Source organism: Dreissena polymorpha, chromosome 2 (assembly GCF_020536995.1).
Source record: "Dreissena polymorpha isolate Duluth1 chromosome 2, UMN_Dpol_1.0, whole genome shotgun sequence".
Classification (NCBI taxonomy): domain Eukaryota; kingdom Metazoa; phylum Mollusca; class Bivalvia; order Myida; family Dreissenidae; genus Dreissena; species Dreissena polymorpha.
Window position 1 is genome coordinate 88539941 of NC_068356.1, and position 21468 is coordinate 88561408.

At 36.6% G+C, this 21468-nt stretch overlaps 2 protein-coding genes and 1 long non-coding RNA gene across 19 annotated transcripts in view; 1 reads left to right on the top strand and 2 right to left on the bottom strand.

Moving 5' to 3' along the window:
* Positions 1-21468, bottom strand: part of LOC127867975 (exocyst complex component 7-like) — a 166145-nt gene that overhangs the window by 71738 nt on the left and 72939 nt on the right. The window lies entirely within an intron of this gene.
* The window catches only part of LOC127867973 (uncharacterized), a 67681-nt gene that overhangs the window by 42791 nt on the left and 3422 nt on the right, over positions 1-21468 (top strand). For 4 of the 8 annotated variants that reach the window (XM_052409508.1, XM_052409509.1, XM_052409506.1 and 1 more), the window contains 2 exons: positions 14439-14645; positions 16176-16446. In XM_052409508.1, coding sequence (XP_052265468.1) covers positions 14439-14645; positions 16176-16441 — 473 coding nt within the window. In that variant the 3' untranslated portion in view covers positions 16442-16446. Of the gene's footprint in view, positions 1-14438; positions 14646-16175; positions 16447-21468 lie in introns of those variants that run through there. The other 4 variants (XR_008043826.1, XR_008043825.1, XM_052409507.1 and 1 more) reach the window with 2 other exon arrangements.
* LOC127867983 (uncharacterized) lies at positions 264-6986 on the bottom strand. Its single transcript, XR_008043838.1, has 2 exons — positions 5909-6986; positions 264-5247 (listed from the first exon to the last, which is right to left on the bottom strand). It is a non-coding gene; the product is annotated as an uncharacterized LOC127867983 (long non-coding RNA).

Genomic DNA, 21468 nt, shown 5'->3' on the forward strand with positions numbered 1-21468 from the left:
CTTGTTCGACTCGAATCTTCAGTTTCAAAAAATTGATAAAACAGTTCATTGTAGGTCATTGTTTTCTGCATTTCATGCTGAATATTAAATATTTCATGAATATAATAATGTAATTCACAGCGTTATTAACCTCTTCTATTTTGAAAGTATTTACCCCTAAACTGATGTCTAAGAATGTTTAACATTTAATTTTTGTTTATATTTGCGCCCATTTGCCTCTGAAGTTCATTCATGTCACATTAAAGAATATACAACACAGTAAGTGGTTGATACCGTCTGGCAACAAACTTTTGCCAGACGTTTTATTGGTCAAAAATAAGTAACAAAGATATACAGATTTATAACGTTATAAACATGTGACATGAAGTTGGACGACCGTCGTCCGCATAATAAACAGTGCAAACATTAAAATATTGAAAACAGTGGCATCTGTACCAAGGTTAACAAAGTAAAAATTGACTAGAACATGACAGGACTAGATAAAATAATTTGGTGTTGTTGTTGTGTAATAATAAGCTTTTCGCCAGCATAATAAACAGTGCAAACATTAAAATATTAAAAACAGTGGCATCTGTTCCAAGGTTAACAAAGTAAAAATTGACTAGAACATGACAGGACTATATAAAATAATTTGGTGTTGTTGTTGTGTAAATAATAAGCTTTTCGATAATGCCAAGGTGGGTGGAGGGGAGGATTGTGGAAAATTTCCTGAAAGTCTTGGAGAAAAACCACGCTGCTGCTGGCGTCTTTGTTCGTCCAAAAAGAGGCTGGTGTAGGTTACACACGGATAATTTACAACTATAGCTTTCTTAAAGTTTTTAACTCAGCCTATACCCAGTTGGCATTTTTATTGCACCCAATTATAATAACAACGTGCTGAATATAAATAACTTTATCGTACCTATAAAGTATTATTTTATATTTGCGCCCATTTGCCTCTGAAGTTCATTCATGTCACATTAAAGAATATACAACACAGTAAGTGGTTGATACTGTCTGGCAACAAACTTTTGCCAGACATTTTATTGGTTAAAATAAGTAACCAAGATATACAGATTTATAACGTATTAAACATGTGACATGAAGTTGCACGACCGCCGTCCAACACACCGTCCAACCAAGGAGGCAAAGGGCGCAAAAGGCAATGTAAAATAAGAAGCAAGCAGTTGATAAAAGGCACTGCATAGTATTTAGCAGATGACAAAGGGTCTATCATATCATGGCAATGCACAAAGTATATACAGCAACAAACATTTTAGTACAAATATAAGGTTAACATGGATAAGTACATTTGTACATATTAAAATGAACAAACATCCCATGATGAATGCCCTGTAATCCTGAGACAAGTATAAAGTGGAAGGTTAGATGTACATATTTGTAATGAAAATATTCTTGTGATATCCAAATGTGATAAGCAAAAGTATACGAAAAACGGACAATATGTACATATGTGCAATGAAAGTAGACACACATCCCATGATGATTGTCTGAACAGGATTGGACAAACATCCCATGATGTTTGCCCTAAGATGGTTGGTAACAGTAAAAGATTGATTATGTACAATGCAAAATAAACAAACATCCCATGATGATTGCCTTAACAGGATTGGCCAAAACATCCCATGATGCTTGCCCTAAAGTAGTAAAAATAGTGAAACATTGGATATGTGCAATGCAAAATAGAAAAGCATCCCATGATGACTACCCTCAACTGTTAAGTATAGTTTGAGTCAAAGCAATAACCAGAGTGTGTGTGAGCATTTAAGATCGAATAGGGTTTAAACCAATATTTGGAACCCTTATGTAGCGCCGGAAAGCGTTGGAACGCCAACGGCCCATAAGCATGATTTGTTGTTCTGGAACACCGGCAAGAACGGCCTGTGTACAGGCCCCGATTCTAAAACTGTGCAGCTTATATTTGGTGGTTGGAAGTTGACAAAAGGGCAACAAGGTTTTGAATGTTGTTCGGAATGCATTTTGTGTGATGGGTTCCGAGATGGATGAAATGAAGAGTGGTCCCGTTGTTGAACCACGCATTTTTAAATATGCTTTGAGAGCTTTGACAGGGCATGTTGAATTTTGTGCTTGAATTATAATTTTTACAGGTTTGTCAGATTTCTTGGTTTTGTTATAATGTAATTCAATGTGGATTGCTTTTGATTGTAATGTGATGTGTCCTAATTGCACCACTGAATCATTCTTGGATGGAGTGGCTGGCAATAGTTCACCAATCCGAAAAAATCCAAAGAAGGCGAGAAGGATAATCGACTGGTACATTGCTTGTTGATAGGGCGAACCACTGAGAATGTGAAAAGTTGCGTGCACAAGTGACTGAATGTGTGGCAAAAGCAGGGGGAGTCTGTTGTCATGTTGTGTACGTAATTTACGACATCCTGCAGTCATTCTACGAATAATATCTGTATTGCTAGGGTCAGAATGTCCAGCTATAGAATGAAAAAAGGAAATGGCAGAAAGGTGGCTGCTTATTGTGGCTGGGGCAAAGTCCTGTGTATACAGTATGCAACATATTGAGAAACAAATTTAGACTGGACTGGAAAGTTTAAAGTTGCACCGATAATTTGACAGACAAAGTGCGAAAACTTATCACAGCATTTCTGGTAGAAGTGGCGAGTGGTTGGTGCCACGGATGCCTCCAGTAATTGCTGTTCTACTTCAGCAAGATTAGGGGAGAAAGATCCAGAGGGATAGGTAAGGGCTGTGGGTCGAGGTATGGTGCTGCTTCCCGTGCTTGTTGAACCTGTAAGCGAGAAAGCAGGTCACATACAGTGTTTTCTGTGGTTTTGATGTGTTTAGCTCTGAAACAGAAATTGTGTTGTAGTGATTTCAGGACAATAATCCGGATGAGTCGCATCATAACAGAGTCTTTAGATGATTGTTTATTAAGGCAAAAGACCACAGACAAATTGTCACAAATAAACAGTATGTTTTTGTTTGTCCATGTCTGGCCGAACAATGACACAGCGAGAGCAATAAGGTACAGTTCCACAACATTGATATGATGACATTTGGCGGAGGTGGGAAATTCTCCATATGTCCAAGAGTTCATGTGTGTGCATCCGAAGCCTTTTGAACCAGATGCATCAGTGAATAGCTTTAAAGAAATGGAAGTGACAAACCGGTCATTTGTCAGTAGTGTGCAACCATTGTATTTTTCGAGGAAAGCGTTCCAGAGTTGAAGATCTGCTCGACATTCTTTTGTTAGTTTTATCAAATGTTTGGGATTGGTTTTACCGACAGTGAGATCATATAGTCTGCGAAGAAAACAACGACCTGGTTTAATTACCTTGCATGCAAAGTTTAGGTGGCCTAGGATGAATTGTAGAGTTTTTAAGGACACTTTACGACAATGTCTATATTTAGCAAGAAGTACCTTTAGTGCACATATCTTGTCTGGGGGTAAGCTGGCTGAAAGTGTATCAGTGTTAAGATTTATGCCATGAACTTCTATTGATGTAGTGGGAAAAACTGTTTTGGCATGTTTAATTGGTACGCCAAGGTCATTGGAGAGGCTAATGAAAGTATCAAGGGCGATTTGGCACTCATTTGTTTGTTTACGTCCTACAAAGATGAAGTCATCAATAATGTGAGAAACCCGAAGAACCCCTAATTTGTGTTGTAAAACCCATTGTAAGGCTTGTGCGAAAGATTCAAAAATCGCCACTGAAGAAGATGCCCCAAATGGTAAAACTGTTTCAAAATAAAAACAGTTATTGAAGGAGAACCCTAGTTTATGAAAGTCTTTTGGTGAAATCGGTATTATTTTGAAAGCTTCTTCAATGTCCGCCTTAGCGACCAAGGAGCCTCTACCAGACTGCAAAACCAATCTTGCAACATGGTCAAAGGTCTCAAGTGCAACAGTAGCATTTTCGTATGGAATAGCCGAATTGACAGATTGACCACGCTTAGGGAAGGATAAGTCATGGATTATACGGAAAGTGTTAGAAGTCTTTTTGGGAACAACACCGAGGGGGGGAGCAGATAAAATTGGCCAATGGAGGTGTCAAGTATGTCCCTTTAACACGTCTCAATTTTATGTCTTGTTTAATTTTTTGTTTTACAAGTTCATTGTGATTGTTCACAGATTGATGGTTTTTATGCAAGCATGATGGTATAGAAGATGTTGTGCCAAGAGAAAACCCATATTTGAATCCGTCAATGAATTTTTGTTTTTTATTGGGGTCATAACCAGACAGATATGATAACAGTTTGTCGGCCGATATGGGCGAAGGTAATTGAAATTTATTTAGACTGTGGAATTTGGGCTTTACTGGCTGTTCTTTTGAAATTTGCCGTTAGTGTGTTCGCGTTGTTTGCGTGGTAGGGCCTGACTGGTTTGAAGCATCTGTGTGAGCCATGTGGTTGGTCGCAGTTCCCACACTGGTGTAATTGTGGGCATTTGGGCTTAAGGCATTGGGATTTCTGTTGGTAGTCCCAACAGTAACCTGTTCGGCGCATGATGTAGGTTGGCATTGGAGTTCTGGAGTTGGAAGGAAAGGGACGAAAATTAGAGTGAGATTGTGTCTTTGTTAAGGAACAAAACAGGAATGTCTCTGTGTGTAGGGTTCCCCAAGGGAGTGGCTGCAGTGCCTTCAGCTGTCTGAACTTGATGTCGTATGTGACCCAGTTTGTTGAGTGTTGTGCGAGGTCCTCAATGATTGACATGTATTGGAACAGGCCTGATGCCTCCTCAGGGTATTTGGAGACATAAACATCGGCAAAACGTTGGAAAGCACGGCACCATGTGATTATGTTTGTTATGGTCTTAGGGGCTGATTTTTAAACGGAAGTTGTTATTTGGTTGTCACTGCGTTTAATGACTGTGGTCTCAGTTGTTTGATGATCAAAAATTAGCTAATTCAAATCGATATACTCTTTGTTCATGATGGCTTTACGCATTTTGACATCAATTGGAGGATGAACAGTGGAAAAAAGTCCTAAATTAACACCTTCGTTGTTGTCTGATGTCACCGATGTCAAATCCTCTTCAAATGATTGCTCAGACTGCTGTTCGTCGTCACTCGTCCGTTCCGCTTCAGGCGCCTGGTTTGATGTCCCATCACTCTTCTGGAGGATGAGTTGGCTGATTTCTTTCAGGACTGCCTCATCTTTACTAAGGGCATCTGCCATCAGCTTTGCAATCCTGGATTGGGGCGCCTCTGGCGGTGAAGAAGCCTTCCGCTTACCAGTCCTGGCAGTGGATGGCGTTGCCTTAGGCATACTAATCTGAAAAAGACGAAAATGAACAGGCAGAAAACATGCACTGCACTAGATTATGGATAGCATTTGTTTATATGCCGATTACATGACATGTGGAATGTCAAACATCTTCAATCAGTTATTCGGACAATAAGGTGTTTACTGTATGAGCATGTATATTGTCTGCGAACAGTATTAAAAAACAGGATTTGTGGCGAAATAGGCTCATATGTACACAAGTATCAATCAGGATATTGATATAGGTTTAGTGTCAAATAGGACACAAGTATACACAAGTATCAATCAGGATACTTAAATCAGTTACGTGTCTTCTAGGACACAAGTACAAACAAGTATCAATCAGGATACTGAAAAAAATAACGTGTCAAATAGGACACAAGTATCAATCAGGATACTGAAAAATGACATGTGTAACATAGGACACAGTTAAACACAAGAACCAATGGGTATTGGTTACATAAAGCAGCTAGTACAAGTGTTAAAACAGATACTCAAATAGGAAACCAATGTACTCAAGTAACAAGCAGGATACTTGGATGAAAAGTGGTAAGTAGAACACCATACCAAAAAAGGCTCTTTTATTAAAGTAATGATTAACACTGTCATGATGATGGGAATGCTATGCTGCTGTCACAAATATTATATAGAGTTTATCGTATATACCTACGCTGATACTAACGCTCTGCCTACAAGTGTTGTGTGGACTAGGAGTTACTCTCAATGCCCCTGAATGTACTGTCAGATACCAAATTGCCAACACTATAAGGTGCTGAAATACAACAATGAATATCGTTGCAAGCAAATAGTGCACATTTTATATGTTTGACTGCTGTTCTGGACGACTCACATTCAGAGACTGTGAGCTGCAAAAAGAACCGCGCCTCTAACAGAACGATAATATCTTCGCATACCAAGTGTCGGATCAATATGCACGCCATTGGGTGAAACAAACTCCTGCTGAAAGCGTCTGTTAAAGTTATTGAAATTATGCAGCCAGAAACGTACAGACTCTTGGTCTGCACAAAGACACTGCAAACGTTGGTTGGTTTCATCAACCCTTGCATTATACAATGTTCCTTGTTTTCGGTGAAGTATTTCACCTATCATGACACGATTGCAGCCCTGTTGAATAAGCCAGCATGCAAATGCAAAAATAGTATCTGCCAATGTTGCTGGAGAAATCCTCATACTGCAAAGGTCATTACTGCCTATATCAAGGAAAACAATATTGATGTTTAAGTCACTGACAAGATGAGCATCTGTCCAGACAGACTTGGGTTTGTCTGGATGCATAATTGTAGCCCCTCCGACTCCATGCCAGTAAACTTGTATGTGCTGTGAATCAAAATTCATATTAGTACAACTGTTCTGTATGCACCATCTCGTTAGGCGTTTGGTAAAAGAGTGACCTTAAATAATAGTATTAAACATCGTAACGAAGAATCGCTCAGTAATTTGTAATGAAACAAAATCACAATTACCAGCAGTTAGTTTTGAATTTCTTTGTTTACATGTATCAAAGTAGGTCAAGCACGCGCACTGCTAAAAATAGAACGAACAAAGGAATATGGTTTTGGATGCTACAAATACATGTATTTCATATTAAAAAATCACATTTTGCCGATAAGCTCAATTGTGATTGCACAATGCTCAAATACGGAATAAATGAATAATAAAAACCGATACGCAATGCCGAAAAATTTCTTGAAAGTCTTGGAGAAAAACCACGCTGCTGCTGGCGTCTTTGTTCGTCCAAAAAGAGGCTGGTTACACACGGATAATTTACAACTATAGCTTTCTTAAAGTTTTTAAATCAGCCTTTACCCAGTTGGCATTTTTATTGCACCCAATTATAATAACAACGTGCTGAATATAAATAACTTTATCGTACCTATAAAGTATTATTTTCTCTAGAAAGGTTGTCAATTGATTCCATAGAGATTGAACAGCGGTAGCGATAGTAGTAATAGTAGCAGTAGTAGTAGCAGTAGTGGTAGTGGTAGAGGAAGTAGTAGAAGAAGTAGTAGTAGTAGTAGTAATAGTAGTAGTAGTAGTAGTAGTAGTAGTAGTAGTAGTAGTAGTAGTAGTAGTAGTAGTAGTAGTAATAGTAGTAGTGGCGGTGGTGGTGGTGGTGGTGGTGGTGGTGGTGGTGGTGGTGGTGGTGGTGGTGGTGGTGGTGGTGGTGGTGGTGGTGGTGGTGGTGGTGGTGGTGGTGGTGGGTGGTGGTGGTGGCCGTAGTCGTCGTCGTCGTACGTCGTCGTCGCCGTCGTCGTCGTCGTCGCCGTCGTCGTCGTCGTCGTCGTCGTCGTCGTCGTCGTCGTCGTCTCGTCGTCGTCGTCGTCGCCGTCGTCGTCGTCGTCGTCGTCGTCGTCCCGTCGTCGTCGTCCCCGCCGCCCCCCCCCCGCCGCCGTCGTCGTCGTCGTCCCCGTCGCCCTCCTCGTCGTCTCTTCTGTTCTATCAGAGCCGTGCCTGGTTTGACCAGCTATATAAATGCGTACAGAATATTTACACATGTTACGCAAAATTTGATTGGCTTTCTTACTAGGGATCTCGGGATCACGAAAATTCTCTCCTCTTTTATAGAAAAAAGATCCCGACTTAGCTTACTCGTGGCCACGAGATAGAAAAAAAGAGGAGTGCGATTTGAAAAAAGAAAAGTGAATGTCACCGCTATGCCACCGTACGAAACAGTCCCTTACTGACGTCATTATGACTAAGTTCCGACGTTTTGTTTTAAAATAGAGCGTCTGCGTCTATCACGTCGGATAAAAAGAAACGTGATGCTTCAAAAAGGCGAAAACAAATGCATATTCATCGTATAAAATCTTATTTTGTGAACAAATTAGAGCAAATTAATGAAATCAGTTATTTTCATGTCAAATTGTTTATGTTTCTTGTAATAAAATGCAATACGGTCACACAATTAGATAATGAATTGCAAAAATGTCGAGTTGCATAGGTATGTGTGTACGTATAACACTGATATAAGCATTCAACGCCCGTATAATAATTGCACACATTTACCAAACTATTTGTGGATACTCTTTATATACGTTTCAACGATGTGTCTCTTAAGACTCAATATAAAAGCATTATCGCACTATGTATTATTTTTAATATATCACATTTCAATGACACTGAAAACTTTCGGTGACGGTATTTTATTGAAATATTTTGTAACACTTTTTCTGCCCCAGTAAACTATCATACATGTATGGTTACATGTACTGTCATACGATGGGATGATCTAGTTTATGTTATGGTAGACTGACTGGACTCAATTCGGGACATCGTATGATGTGGTGCTCTTGGCGGTCACACAGGTGTTGACCAGGCCACGAACTGCTGTTGATTTGGATTAAGATTCAATTTTGAAAGGATGATGGGGAGTTTTTTTACTGGCTGAGACCATCACGTTTTTGTCGCCCCAGGCCATAGTACTGATACCGATTTTTGAGACAACCTGACTTGGCTGGCTGCCAAAACAATCACGAATGAATGAATTTGTGAAAGTCCGATTTACCACTTGGCGGTCATTCATGCGCAATCAAAGAAGACGGACCTATACAAACAAATAGGTCCCTGTCAAGAAGTTCTCAATAACCCTCATTGTAAATACAGAATATCACTATATAACATGACAGTTTTATAAAACGTGTAATAAAATATTATTGAAGCAAAATTGCTAAGCATATGGTATGACATAGTTTTTATTATTGTTTGCATATTCATACGAGAATAAGTTCCTCACTTGACGGTCTAGGCCGAAAATATACGAGTGTCTACGGAGACAGTTAGAAGATTTTTTACTGATACATTTTTTTAAGGTATTAGCACTCTAATGAACTTCGTGCAATATCGCATTCTTTCGTACATATCCGTCACTCCGAACGCTGGACTGTGCGGAAAACTAAGAATATTCTATAAATACGCTATGAAATACTAAATGTAGGACCCGCTAAATACAATGACAACAAATAAGGCCGACATTGTACCTGACAGATTGGGTCGTTTAAAGAAAAAGCAATTTGCCATATTGAAAGAGAACAATTTATAAAAGTGTTATTATTGTTCATATTAATGTGACTGGAGTTAATGATAAACGTCAACTAATGCATGGCAGTGTTGATATTTATGAAGAAAACGATTCCTGGAAATACAAATGTCAAACTATTGAAAATTTGACCACTGTGAAGAATAACGTTTAGAACCCGTGTCATTTACAAAATTTAATATTGTTCTTGAGCAGTAAAAGGGGATAAAGTGGATTTATGATTGTGTGATGACTGTAGCCATGTGAACGGATTATCGTACGGCAAAAACCCGTCACGTAAAGAAGAGTCTTCAAGTTCAACTTTTCAAGAAAGGAATGCCTTGTTTTGCTATCAACACAAAGCTTGGAACAGGAAGGTACATGGATTACAGCATGCAATATTTTTTTCAAGTATAACAGTTTCATTATTCATAATTGAAGTTCATGCGAGAATAAGTTCCCCACTGTACGGTCTCTAACTACCGTTTCGCGGAGTTTGTCAAAACAAGAGCAACTTGTTTGCCATTAATAATAGTTTTACTTTGAACTTTAATACATGTAAAAAAAATAATTATTGAATCAAAATTGTTAAGCAATGGCTACGGCATAAATTTTATTGTTTACATATTCATGCGAGAATAAGTTGCTCACTTGACGGTCTCTAACTACCGTTTCGCGGACTTTGTCAAAACAATAACAACTTGTTTGCCATTAACTTTTAACTATAATCTAAACCAATAAAAATAATTCAGTGGAACTTTAATTTTCCGTATTTTCTCTTGATATTTACATGGTATAAATTAACCTTAGCTTTAATAACAATGAATACAGTAGGGCACAGTCGACAGTGACAATTTTCGGATAAACTTCCTGGTTTTTGTCATAGGTAAATTAAAATAAGTTTTTCATTTGATTTTCTCATTTAAAAAATCAAAGTTGGTCTTTAAAGATGGAATTTCATGTTTAATGAATCTATTACACCAATCATGATGTTTGTATGAGCCGTTTTGGCGGTCATAACGACGATTTTAGACGCTGTTTATGTGTCTGTTTGCCTAGGTAGTTGTCAAAATCTTGAACACTTCTCAATTTATCATTTGTTGTTGAACTTTTCTATAATGACAATATAAACATTTCGTTGAACAACTTACGGGCATATATTCCATTAGACGTATTCTACTTTCATTTTATGTACTTAAAATTATTGTTTTACATTTAACAATAACAGACTGTGAACTGAGCAAGGTTGTATTAAAAAGTAATATCAAATTTATGTTGCAAATCTTTGTGCAATCTCACAATGACAGGTTAGCGATGACAATTCCATGCGAAATGATAGCATTAATGCGTTTAATTGCAATGTATTTTTGATTATTTTTATTGGTACATATTTAAATGTTTCTATTTTTGTAAACATTTATAGTTTTGGATGTCAATATTAATGGTTGTAATCATGATCAAGTTTAGCATGAAAGCAATGATGATCTAAGATTCATAACAACAAATAAAGAAAGTAAAAAAATAATATCTTTCTCATAAAGCACGACCAACTACACAAATATGTTGTAATGCTCTTGAAACTTTATATTTTCAATGAATTGTCAGACATGACCAAGAGGTTGCAGCTTAAGAAAACTGATTAAATGTTCTCAGTCAATATGTGTCTGGACTATCGGAATATCGTTAAGATTGTATTGAGATGTAATACTTCAGCAGACCTTTGTTTTCATTGTCATATATTATTTTCAACTATAACACAATCATACATAAATATTTTGCTATGTTTTATTTATTCAGGGGCAGAACCTACTTCCTGGTAGTTTCAATGATGAACTATCATGATATAGGGCTAAATGATGGATGTGCCAAATCCACCTCATGAAAAACAGATTGGGCAAAAGTGGAGTGCGAACACTAAATGATGTGCTGCTAAATAGCAGGTTTGATATGATTTACACCTTGCATTGTTTACACTGCACCTTCATGTATACCATGTGACTTTAAGATCTGTGTTGGGAGAATAAGGCGCGACCCAGATAACATTTTTGTGTGGATGATAATATGGACAATATATTGTGTTCATGTTGTGTTGTGATTGACATTTTTTAAACAGATAAGATTTTTTAATCCAGACTTAACAGGTGATTTTTCTTCAAAGAATAAATACAATACTTTTTTATTGATGTGCATAAATTTGACTATTTGGGAGGAGAAGCAATGGGTGTGTTGGCTGCTGTAAGGATGACTTCTGTAACACGTGAGTCGACAATTAATTCAACAATTTACCATAACCATGCACGTGAATATAATGCTTTTCAAAACCACTTACAGCAGCAGTTGCTACTACTATTACTACTACTACTACTATTACTACTTCCACTACTATTACTACTACTACTACTACTACTACTACTACTACTACTACTACTACTACTACTACTACTACTACTACTACTACTACTACTACAACTACTACTACTACTATTACTAATACTATTACTACTACTATTACTACTACTACTACTACTACTACTACTACTACTACTACTACTACTACTGCTGCTGCTGCTGCTGCTGCTGCTGCTACTTCTACTACTACTTCTGCTGCTTCTACTACTACTACTACTACTACTACTACTACTAATGCTACTTCTTCGACTAGTGCCGCTTTGTCAATCTAAACACACGTATCATTAGCATTTTTACACCGAATCTTATTGATCGAGTCGAAAAGCACTTGCTGTTATTGGCTCGGTGATACATCATCTTTCGTTTCGTTCCGTTTAAGAATTGTATCGGACACAGTAGAAAGTCAATGTAGCCTCGTCGACAATTTATATAACGTTTAGCAAACACGCCGTGTAATTACTACATTCATTGCACGTTACGCATGCCTGTTGAACGTGAAGTCATTTACTCTTGAAAACATTCTTCAGTGTATTTCATAAATTGTTTTGTTCTAGATGTTTTGTGATGTAGTTGTGATGTGCACTTATTAACGCCGGTAAACACTGTTTAATGTATTCAATAACTTGTTTTGTTCTAGTTGTTTTCGTGATGTAGTTGTGTTGTGTATGCATTAACGCTGGTAAACACTGTTCAATGTATTTCATAAGTTGTTTTCGTGGTGTAGTTGCGTTTGCTGATGTTTATTTTTACAGCGGTAGTTCTCGAACACAGATGGAAGTAACAGGCTCCACATCTACATGTTTCATATATTTTTTGTTTAATATACACCTTGCTTGAATGGTACTTGTACAAATAGATAGTGTATAAAGCAAACTTTTCTTCTAAGTGAAACAATAAAATGGTTGTTTTTTGGAATTGAGAATGTACATTTTTACAGCGATTGCTCTCGAGTACGATCGGTAGTCACCAGATCCACATCCGCAACCAAACCTTCAACCACTTCCACCAAGCATCCAACAGCACCTCCCACAACTACCCATTTGCAAGTGCCGTCCAGCACGAGGGCGACCACAACTACTATCGCTCCTGTAACGTAACATAGCATAACTTTCTGAAATACATAGTTATTAATAGACGCCTTCATGAATGTCAATCGTACTTAAATTTAACGCTTTAGTTTATCTTTACTGACTCTCCATGTAATCTTTATGTTATCTTTATTGCTTTATCACCTCAGTCTATGCAAACTTCCCATCCAAATTATTTTCAGTTAACAACTAATGATCGCTTATTATATTAATATCTCTATCAATGTAATAAGTTGGTTTGTACGAAACAAAAATGATAAGACCCCCGATTTTACCCTGGCCAACCTATTGTGCCTCATAATTCATATTAAACACGCAATGCGTGATTATTTCAATGACACTCTCTTTGTTGTCTGTGTGTTTCAGACAACAACCCGCCGATTATCTCAATGTATGTTTATTGACCCCAACATTTGAATATTTTACAGATTCCAATCAAATATCTGTATAACAATTCCGTGTTACAACTTCGTATATAAGCTGTTTGCAAATAGCAAATGTCTGGTAATTTCCCTTTGAAAACGAGATACTTCAAATCTCATATCAAACTCAAATCATCTTTAACTTGGATTTTAATTTGACCTTGATGTAAGCTGTTAAATGCAGGATTGAAATGCAATTATTTGAAAATGCACAATGCAAACACATAATTGTTTCGTTCAGACGTTTATAATTAACTTAAATAAGTAAAAACAAAACGTTATACATTGTGAACGAAGTGTTGTTTTGTATTTGTTTTGTAATAGGGGTATTACACTACGACCTGATTCCCCACGATTTGTCCCGATTTCGAATATTTTGAGGTCGGGAAAATTCGTAGCTCAATCGGCGAAGGTCCTACCTCATTCGTAGCTAGTCGTAGGTCGGTCGTAAGTGATTTCTGCAACTCGTGAGCTCTCAAAAAATCGTGGCCAGATTGTATACGTGTTTAAAATTTCTCCAGGACCTAAAACTGAATTTAATCGCGGTTGACTCGTAACAGCGTCGTTGTGCGTTCTTGGGCGTCGTAATGGAATCGTAGGTAATTCGTGACTCAATCGGGCAATCGGTGATCACGTGATCTGTCTACGAATCAGCTACGACTTTGTCAAGACTTTCTCGAGTTCACCCCGAGTGAGTTGCGAGCCCGCTAAGATTCTCGCGATTTAGATCAAGTCTCTCACGAGTTCACCCCGAGTGAGTTGCGAGCCCGCTAAGATTCTCGCGATATAGATCAAGACTCACACGAGTTCACCCCGAGTGAGTTGCGAGCCCGCTAAGATTCTCGCTAAGATTCTCGCGATTTAGATCAATATCAATAGATATTGGCGCCTAACTCATGTTTGCGTTTGGTGAGGTCCTAGCTTAGTCGTGACCGATCTGCATCGTTCGTAGTACAGTCGCGGTAGATTCTTAAACATCGTAGTGAAGTCGCGACCCTATTTGCAAGACTTCAACCGAATCACACGATTCGTCGTAACTCAATCGTACCAGTGTCGTAACTGAATCGTAGACTGTCACGAGTTTTCCCGATTTAATAAATGTGATGAATCGTAGCGAATGGTAGCGAATGGTGGGCTTGTTTTAATAGTGGAAAAGAGCTATTAGACATACGTTGTTCACTCGTAATTTGCATTTGTGTTACTCGTTGATAAAAAACAACAACATGCATTTGTTTCCGTTCTTAGAACAGGTTTGCAGAAAGGCTGGTTACAGCTACATCAACGTAACCCATGCCGAAATACCCTATCACTATTGTGTGCGCGTGCGCAGTGACGTCACCCTGTCATGGCATCAGGCGCAGAGCACTTGCAAACACGATGGTGGCAATCTCGTTGTGTTCCACGACAAAGACGAGGGTAAATACTTCGACAGATGGCTCCAGTCCCTGAACCGTAGGTGCTTATTTTGTGCAGCAGTCCACCAAAAAATATTCCATTAATTTAAAAGAGGCTTCAGATGTAATATTCACAAATGACGTCTGAGTAAATGAATATACATTTACTGAAAACTATTTCGTTTCCAGCCTTGTCAACTCGAAGAATGAGGAAATTTGACAGCCTTTGTCCCAGTCTCGTTTAAAACAATACCGATAAAAAATGTACATTTAATTTTACATATGAACCGTGCTCTGTGAAAAAGGGCTTTTTTATGCATGTGCGGATAGTATCGTCCCAGAATAGCCTGTGCAGTGTGCAGACACTTTCCGCTTTAATATTTTTCGTTTCAAGAAAGTCTCCTCTTAGCAGAAATCTAGTTTAGGCGGAAAGTGTCGTCCCTGATTAGCCTTTGCGGACTGCACATGCTAATCTGGGACGAAACGTTACGCGTATGCATTAAACCCCCCTTTCACAGAGCACGGCACATATACAATCGCGAAACGTTATGAGGCAAAACTGACTGAACAATTATCTTATTCATAAATATTAAATAATATTTTATTAAAAGTTAGGATTGCGATTTTTAAAAAAGCTCACATTCAAAATTATGAACTTATTTTTATGATTTAATAATTTGCGAACCATATAAAAAAAGGCGAGGAACCAATAAAAAACATTTGCAAAAGTCACTGTAATTCAAAAAATGTTATTTGTTCAGTTTATTTAAGATAACTTAACATGAAGACACTCGTTGTGGGGCTAACGTCTTGGTTACGTTCAAGATCCATAAACTTACCATACAATAGAAGTGACATTTCTCTTTTATTTTATCTATTAGATAACCCGTCTTTGTTTTCTAAATGTCAACAATATACATAATATGCAAACATGATAAAAATCTGTCCATGCTTAATTTCTTTTTAAATCACGTGAGATAACAAATCAAAATACCCGAGTAAGTGTTGAATAATGACTCATTATTAATCGAAACTATTGTTTGCTATGTTCACTCTCAACAGTTTGAGTTTCATCCAACCCTTTCAAATAGTATGTAATTCTAAGCCGATTGATATATTTGTCTGAATAAATCCAGAAATAACAGTGTTGAATGTTTCATTTATCTCAAATTGTCCTATATCAGCATTCCACCACATTTTGTTCAATCTTCTCAAAAATTGTTATTTTACAAAACAACAAGAAGGGATGTAACTGTTTTAAACACATTTCATTTTTCTGCCAAATTATCGTCCCTTATTACTATGATAAACATGTACCATGTGAGAATGCGGCTGTAATCAGGCGCCTCATAATATTTCGTCATATTTCTCGCTTGATTTGTTTTCGTTTTCATATACGCTTGTGCTATATTCTGTACTTTTAACAATTACAAATCCAAAGGTTTGAACTTCCCTGCTCGTTGCTGTGTGTTTTTGTTTTTGTTGTTGTCGTGTTGTTGTTTTCTTTCAACAAGTAAGCTAAAATAAACAGACACATACATACCAAGGCACGAACATGAATTAATAAGAATCGCAACATGTTTAACAGCCGTTGACAAAATCGGAATTCGCTATTGGGTGGGGGCCACGGACGAGGGCAGCGAAGGCTACTGGACCTGGGTGGATGGCGTAGATATACCACCCAGCAGCTATGCGGACTACTTCTGGCAGGGCCAACCAAACGATACAGGATGGCAAGACGAGATACACGAGAATTGCGCGGCGGCCAACTACAATTGGATGCAGGTGGTCGTGGCTTTGAACGACATGCCTTGCGAAACTTTGTCGAATTTCATTTGCGAAATAAAGCTTTAAGCAGGCTCTTGAATGTATTCCTTTGTATGGCATGTTTTCTACCCGCTAGTTCTTTGTCCGTCCGTCGGATTGTTTTCGAAAGATAATGTTTTCTTAATAATTTAACATAATTAAACTATCTTATCCACTATCAAGCGCTCTCATGGTATTATTCTGTCGAGCCATTGCCCCAAAGTGTTCTACATTAGCCTATAAACGCAAAGCTTGTTTTGGGCCTTTGTTTCTTTCAATTTTTCACCGTTTTAAACAGTATACAAGTGGCATGACGGCAATTATTGAACTTACGCACACTTTCCTTTGTAAACTGGTTCACCACTACTTATGGACAGACCTATGCCAGTAACATTATCTGCCCGACTTGAAACATAGGTTTGGGGAGGGAAATTTCTGACTTGGAAATAATTGTAATATGAAGCTCCACACGGCCATGGTCATGGTTTATCAAATGTCATACGACACGTAATGTTTGCAACTGAATATGTAGTTAATGACCTATACAAATGTATATACAGTATATTTAAAAAATAACGGGCATATAAATGATTTAAAATAAATAATTATAATCATCACACATCAGCATAACTGAGTGAGCTTTCTTTATTGTAGCATGATACTTGTTTTTATTCATTTCATGCACTAAATGACATACAGTGAAAAATCTATTAATGCCTAAATACTATCCGTATTAACTTTATAATTTTTTTTAATGTTTTACTGCAATGTCAAAGATAAGAACATATGATGTGTGTTATATCGTAGCTGATTTTGGCATGCAGACTGATAAACATATATATTATAAATATTGCACTTTGTTACAATCCATAATAATAAGTAAACGGAAGTGGTGAATAAGGTCAATATTTCGACTTTTTGAATCTAGTGCATGCATTGATTGATAAAGAAGCAATATGTAGGCGAGAATTAAATTCTGAGCATGTAGTTAGTAAGTATTGCTCAGCAACATGAAATGTGTAAAGCCCAGCGCTTATAAGAACATAATCTCGAACATTAAACAAAATAACGTCATAAAAATATACAGATTTATTAGTAAATTCTCCAAAGATTTATGTAAGCACTGTTTGGATATCTTGCACCAAAATGAGTACGAGCAGCAATATTATTTTATATCACAAAGTATCTTTAATAACCCAATAAAAGATCACTCTTTTTTAAATAAGTAACTTTATAGAAACATTACCAAAACTGCTTTTAAAAGAATATATATTTCTTATATAAGTTAAACTGAACGACTTTTATCTTAAAAGCTGCAAAAAAATTCCATGGTGACGAAAGATATTGTGTTCTTTTTGAATAGAATTTCTACAACAACGCATTGTTTATTTAACAAAATGCAAAGATTCAAGTGTATGTTAACTTTCCAATCTATTCTTATTTCATTAATATATTTTGTTTCAACAATGATAAAAGACAAAAAAAAGTCATTTTGAGTATTTACAATATTCACCTCCTTTAAACATATAAACTTGTTAATGATTGTTGGACGCCAGCAGTGACGCAACACATGTATGCATAGTTGTAGGCGTTTTGTGTTTATTTACAAGATGTGCGAAATAACAAATAATGTATGTCTCGGAACAGTCCCTTACTGACGTCATTATGATAAAGTCCCGACGTTTTCTTTTAAAATAGAGAGTTTATCAAGCCGGATAACAGGTAACGCAAATGCTCTAAAACGGCGACAAAAATGCATTTTCATCGTACAAAGATTATTTTGCGATGATTTTGAGAACACAATAATGAAGTGAATTATTTTGTTCCTGCCGACGTGTTTGTTTTGTTTTAAATAAAGGAAATACGGTCACACAAATAGATAATGAATTGCAAACATGTCAAGTTGCATAGGTATGTCTATACGTATAACACTGATAAAAGAATTAAACGCCCGTAATATCATTGTCCACAGTGTGATGATATAGATGTGTGTATAAATAACTTCGAAACTATTTTAGACAATATTGCCTCACTTTTTGTTAAAAATATATGTACATACCATAGTAATTATGTTGTTAACTCGTTAAGTTCACAGCCATGGTTTAACGAGGAATGTTTTGAGAAAAGAAATATTTTATTAATATGTCTTAATCAATATAGAATTAGTCAAAATGAAAATACAAGAGTGAATATGGTGAAATCTAGGTCGGATAATTAGTTGACAATAAGAAAATGTAGATACAATTATCTTTAGATACAAAGAAAAAACAAATAAACTGTTGAATAACAGGCTCAAAAATGCTCGTTTATATTGGAATATGTTAAAGGAATCTGCTGGTATCAAAAAGTCAAATATATCAATGTAAATGTTTGAAAATTATTTTAAAGCTGTTAATAATCCAGAAGATGGGTATTTTACGGAAATATCAGCAGCCATTAACCAGTTGAAACCCAACATATCAGATGGTCCTGATTGTGTAATAAATGAATTGTTTACTGTCTGTAAAAATGCATTATTGTTTTTTTTTTACATTGTTTCATACGATTTTTGAAAACGCGTATTTCCCTAAGCGATGGTCGGAAGACTTTGTGAATCCACTTTATAACAAGGGACAAAATTGTCACAAAACCAGGTTTTCAATTTGAAATAAAAGTCTGATAAAGGGAGACAATTCAAAATGTGAATTGTTACCCCCCTTGAGTAAAATTCAATCTATTTTACTCGTTGCGACCTTGATTTCAATTTGAAAACAAGCGATGTGTTTGTGAAACACTATGTCCCCATATATATGACCTTGAAGGATGACATTGACCTTGACCTTTCACCACTCAAAATGTGCAGCTCCATGAGATACACATGCATGTCAAATATCAAGTTGCTAGCTTCAATATTGCAAATGTGACATTAAATGAGCGATTTTGAGTATTTTTTACCCATATATTTGACCTTTGACCTTGAAGGATGACCTTGACCTTTCACCACTCAAAATGTGCAGCTCTATGAGATACACATGCATGCCAAATATCAAGTTGCTATCTTCAATATATCAAAAGTTATGGTAAATGTTAAAGTTGGGGCAAACAAACAAATCAACAAACAAACCAAGAGACAGGGCAAAAACAATATGTCCCCCACTATAGTGGTGGGGGACATAAAAAGAGTCTGATAAACAGAGATAGCTCAAAATCAAAATGTGCATTGTAACCGATTGTTCATAGTTATCCCCTTGTTTCAAAATCAATATATTTTTAGTTGTGGCGATCTTGACCTTGGAGATATTGACGTAATTCTTTCGCGCGACACACCGTCCAATGATGGTGAAAAAATGTGCCAAATGATTTTAAAATCTCACAATGAATGACAAAGTTTTGGCCCGGACAAGCTCATTTATGGCCATTTTTGACCTTTGAACTCAAATTGTGACCTTGACCTTGGAGATATCGACGTAAATCTTTCGCGCGACACACCGTCTAAGGATGGTGAACAAATGTGCCAAATGATTTTAAAATCTCACAATAAACGACAAAGTTAGGGCCCGGAAAGCTTGTTTCGCCCGCCCGCCCGCCGACATTCCAAATCTAATATCCAGTTTTTCCTTAGGAAAACCTGGTTAAAAAGGCAGTATAAATAATGTTGATAATTATCGCGGTATAACTTTATTGAGTAGTTTAGGTAAGCTGTTTACTAGGATTATAGATAATAGATTGAAATCATGGGCCGAAAAGTATAACGTGTATATAGAAGCCCAAGCAACAACTTTATACATTGTTTGTTGATTATACTAAAGCCTTTGACTATGTGGTTCGTGAAAATCTTTGGTTTTAAGCTGATACAACTGGGACTTAGAGGTAATATACTCAAAATTGTAAAATCAATATACGATTCTGTTAAGTCTTGAGTTAAGTATTGCAATAAGTTAAGTGATGAATACTCATGCACTCTTGGTGTACGTCAGGAGGAGTGCTTATCTCCCTTTTTATTGTCCATGTTTATCAATGATTTGGAAGATATGTTTATTCATAACAATGCAGATGGTATACATGTTAATAGGTTTAAGATATTTATGTTGCTGTATGCCGACGACATTGTCGTTTTTGCAAATTCGGCTGGATCATTACAGCGTGGTATTGATATATTATATGATTATTGTATAACATGGAAGCTGAAGGTAAATGTTGCTAAAACAAAAGTTATGATATTTAGAAAAGGTGGTTCTATTCCAAATGACATTTCATTTTATTATAACGGCGAACCAATTGAAAAATTTAACAAAGTCTGTTATTTAGGTGTTGTTTTTTACTACAGGAGGTTCGCTTAGTACCGCACAAAGTACGTTGGCCTGACAGGCACAGAAAGCCATTTTCACTTTGAATAAATATTTGTATAAATTTACTTATATACCGTCAAAACACAAGTTGGAACTTTTCGATAAGCTTGTATCGCCAATTTATGTCGTTTTGCGAATAACTTATCAAAGGAGACATTACATATGCGATTTTGCAAAAGATTAATTTGTGTGAAGAAAACTACTCAGAACGATTTTATATATGGCGAATTAGGCAGAGTATCTTTTAAAACTATATACATATGTATAAGGCTATTAAATATTGGTTACGAATTATTCAAACGAAAGAAAACATTATATTTGTCTTGTGTATAATTTATTAAAGATGATTTAGAATTGTATCCCGATAAAACAAATTGGTGATCCTTATTGAAGAACTTTTTATGTTCGCTTAGTTTTGTTGATGCCTGGACATTTCAAGGTGTATGTAATAATGACATGTTTCTATTTGTTGTTAAGCAGAGATTAAATGACCAATTTATACAGAACCGGTACGCCAGATTAACTCAGTCTAGTAGAGCTTTATTCTACAACACAATTTCATCATTTCATCATCATCATCATCATCATCATCATCATCATATCTCGAATGTTTTAATATTAGTAATTTTTGTCAATCTTTTTCTCGTTTCGAGTCTCATCGCATAGATTGCATATTGAGGCTGGTCGATGAACCAGACCCTTGAGTACCCAAATAAGTGATCGAAAAGTGCAAGATGCAATACAATT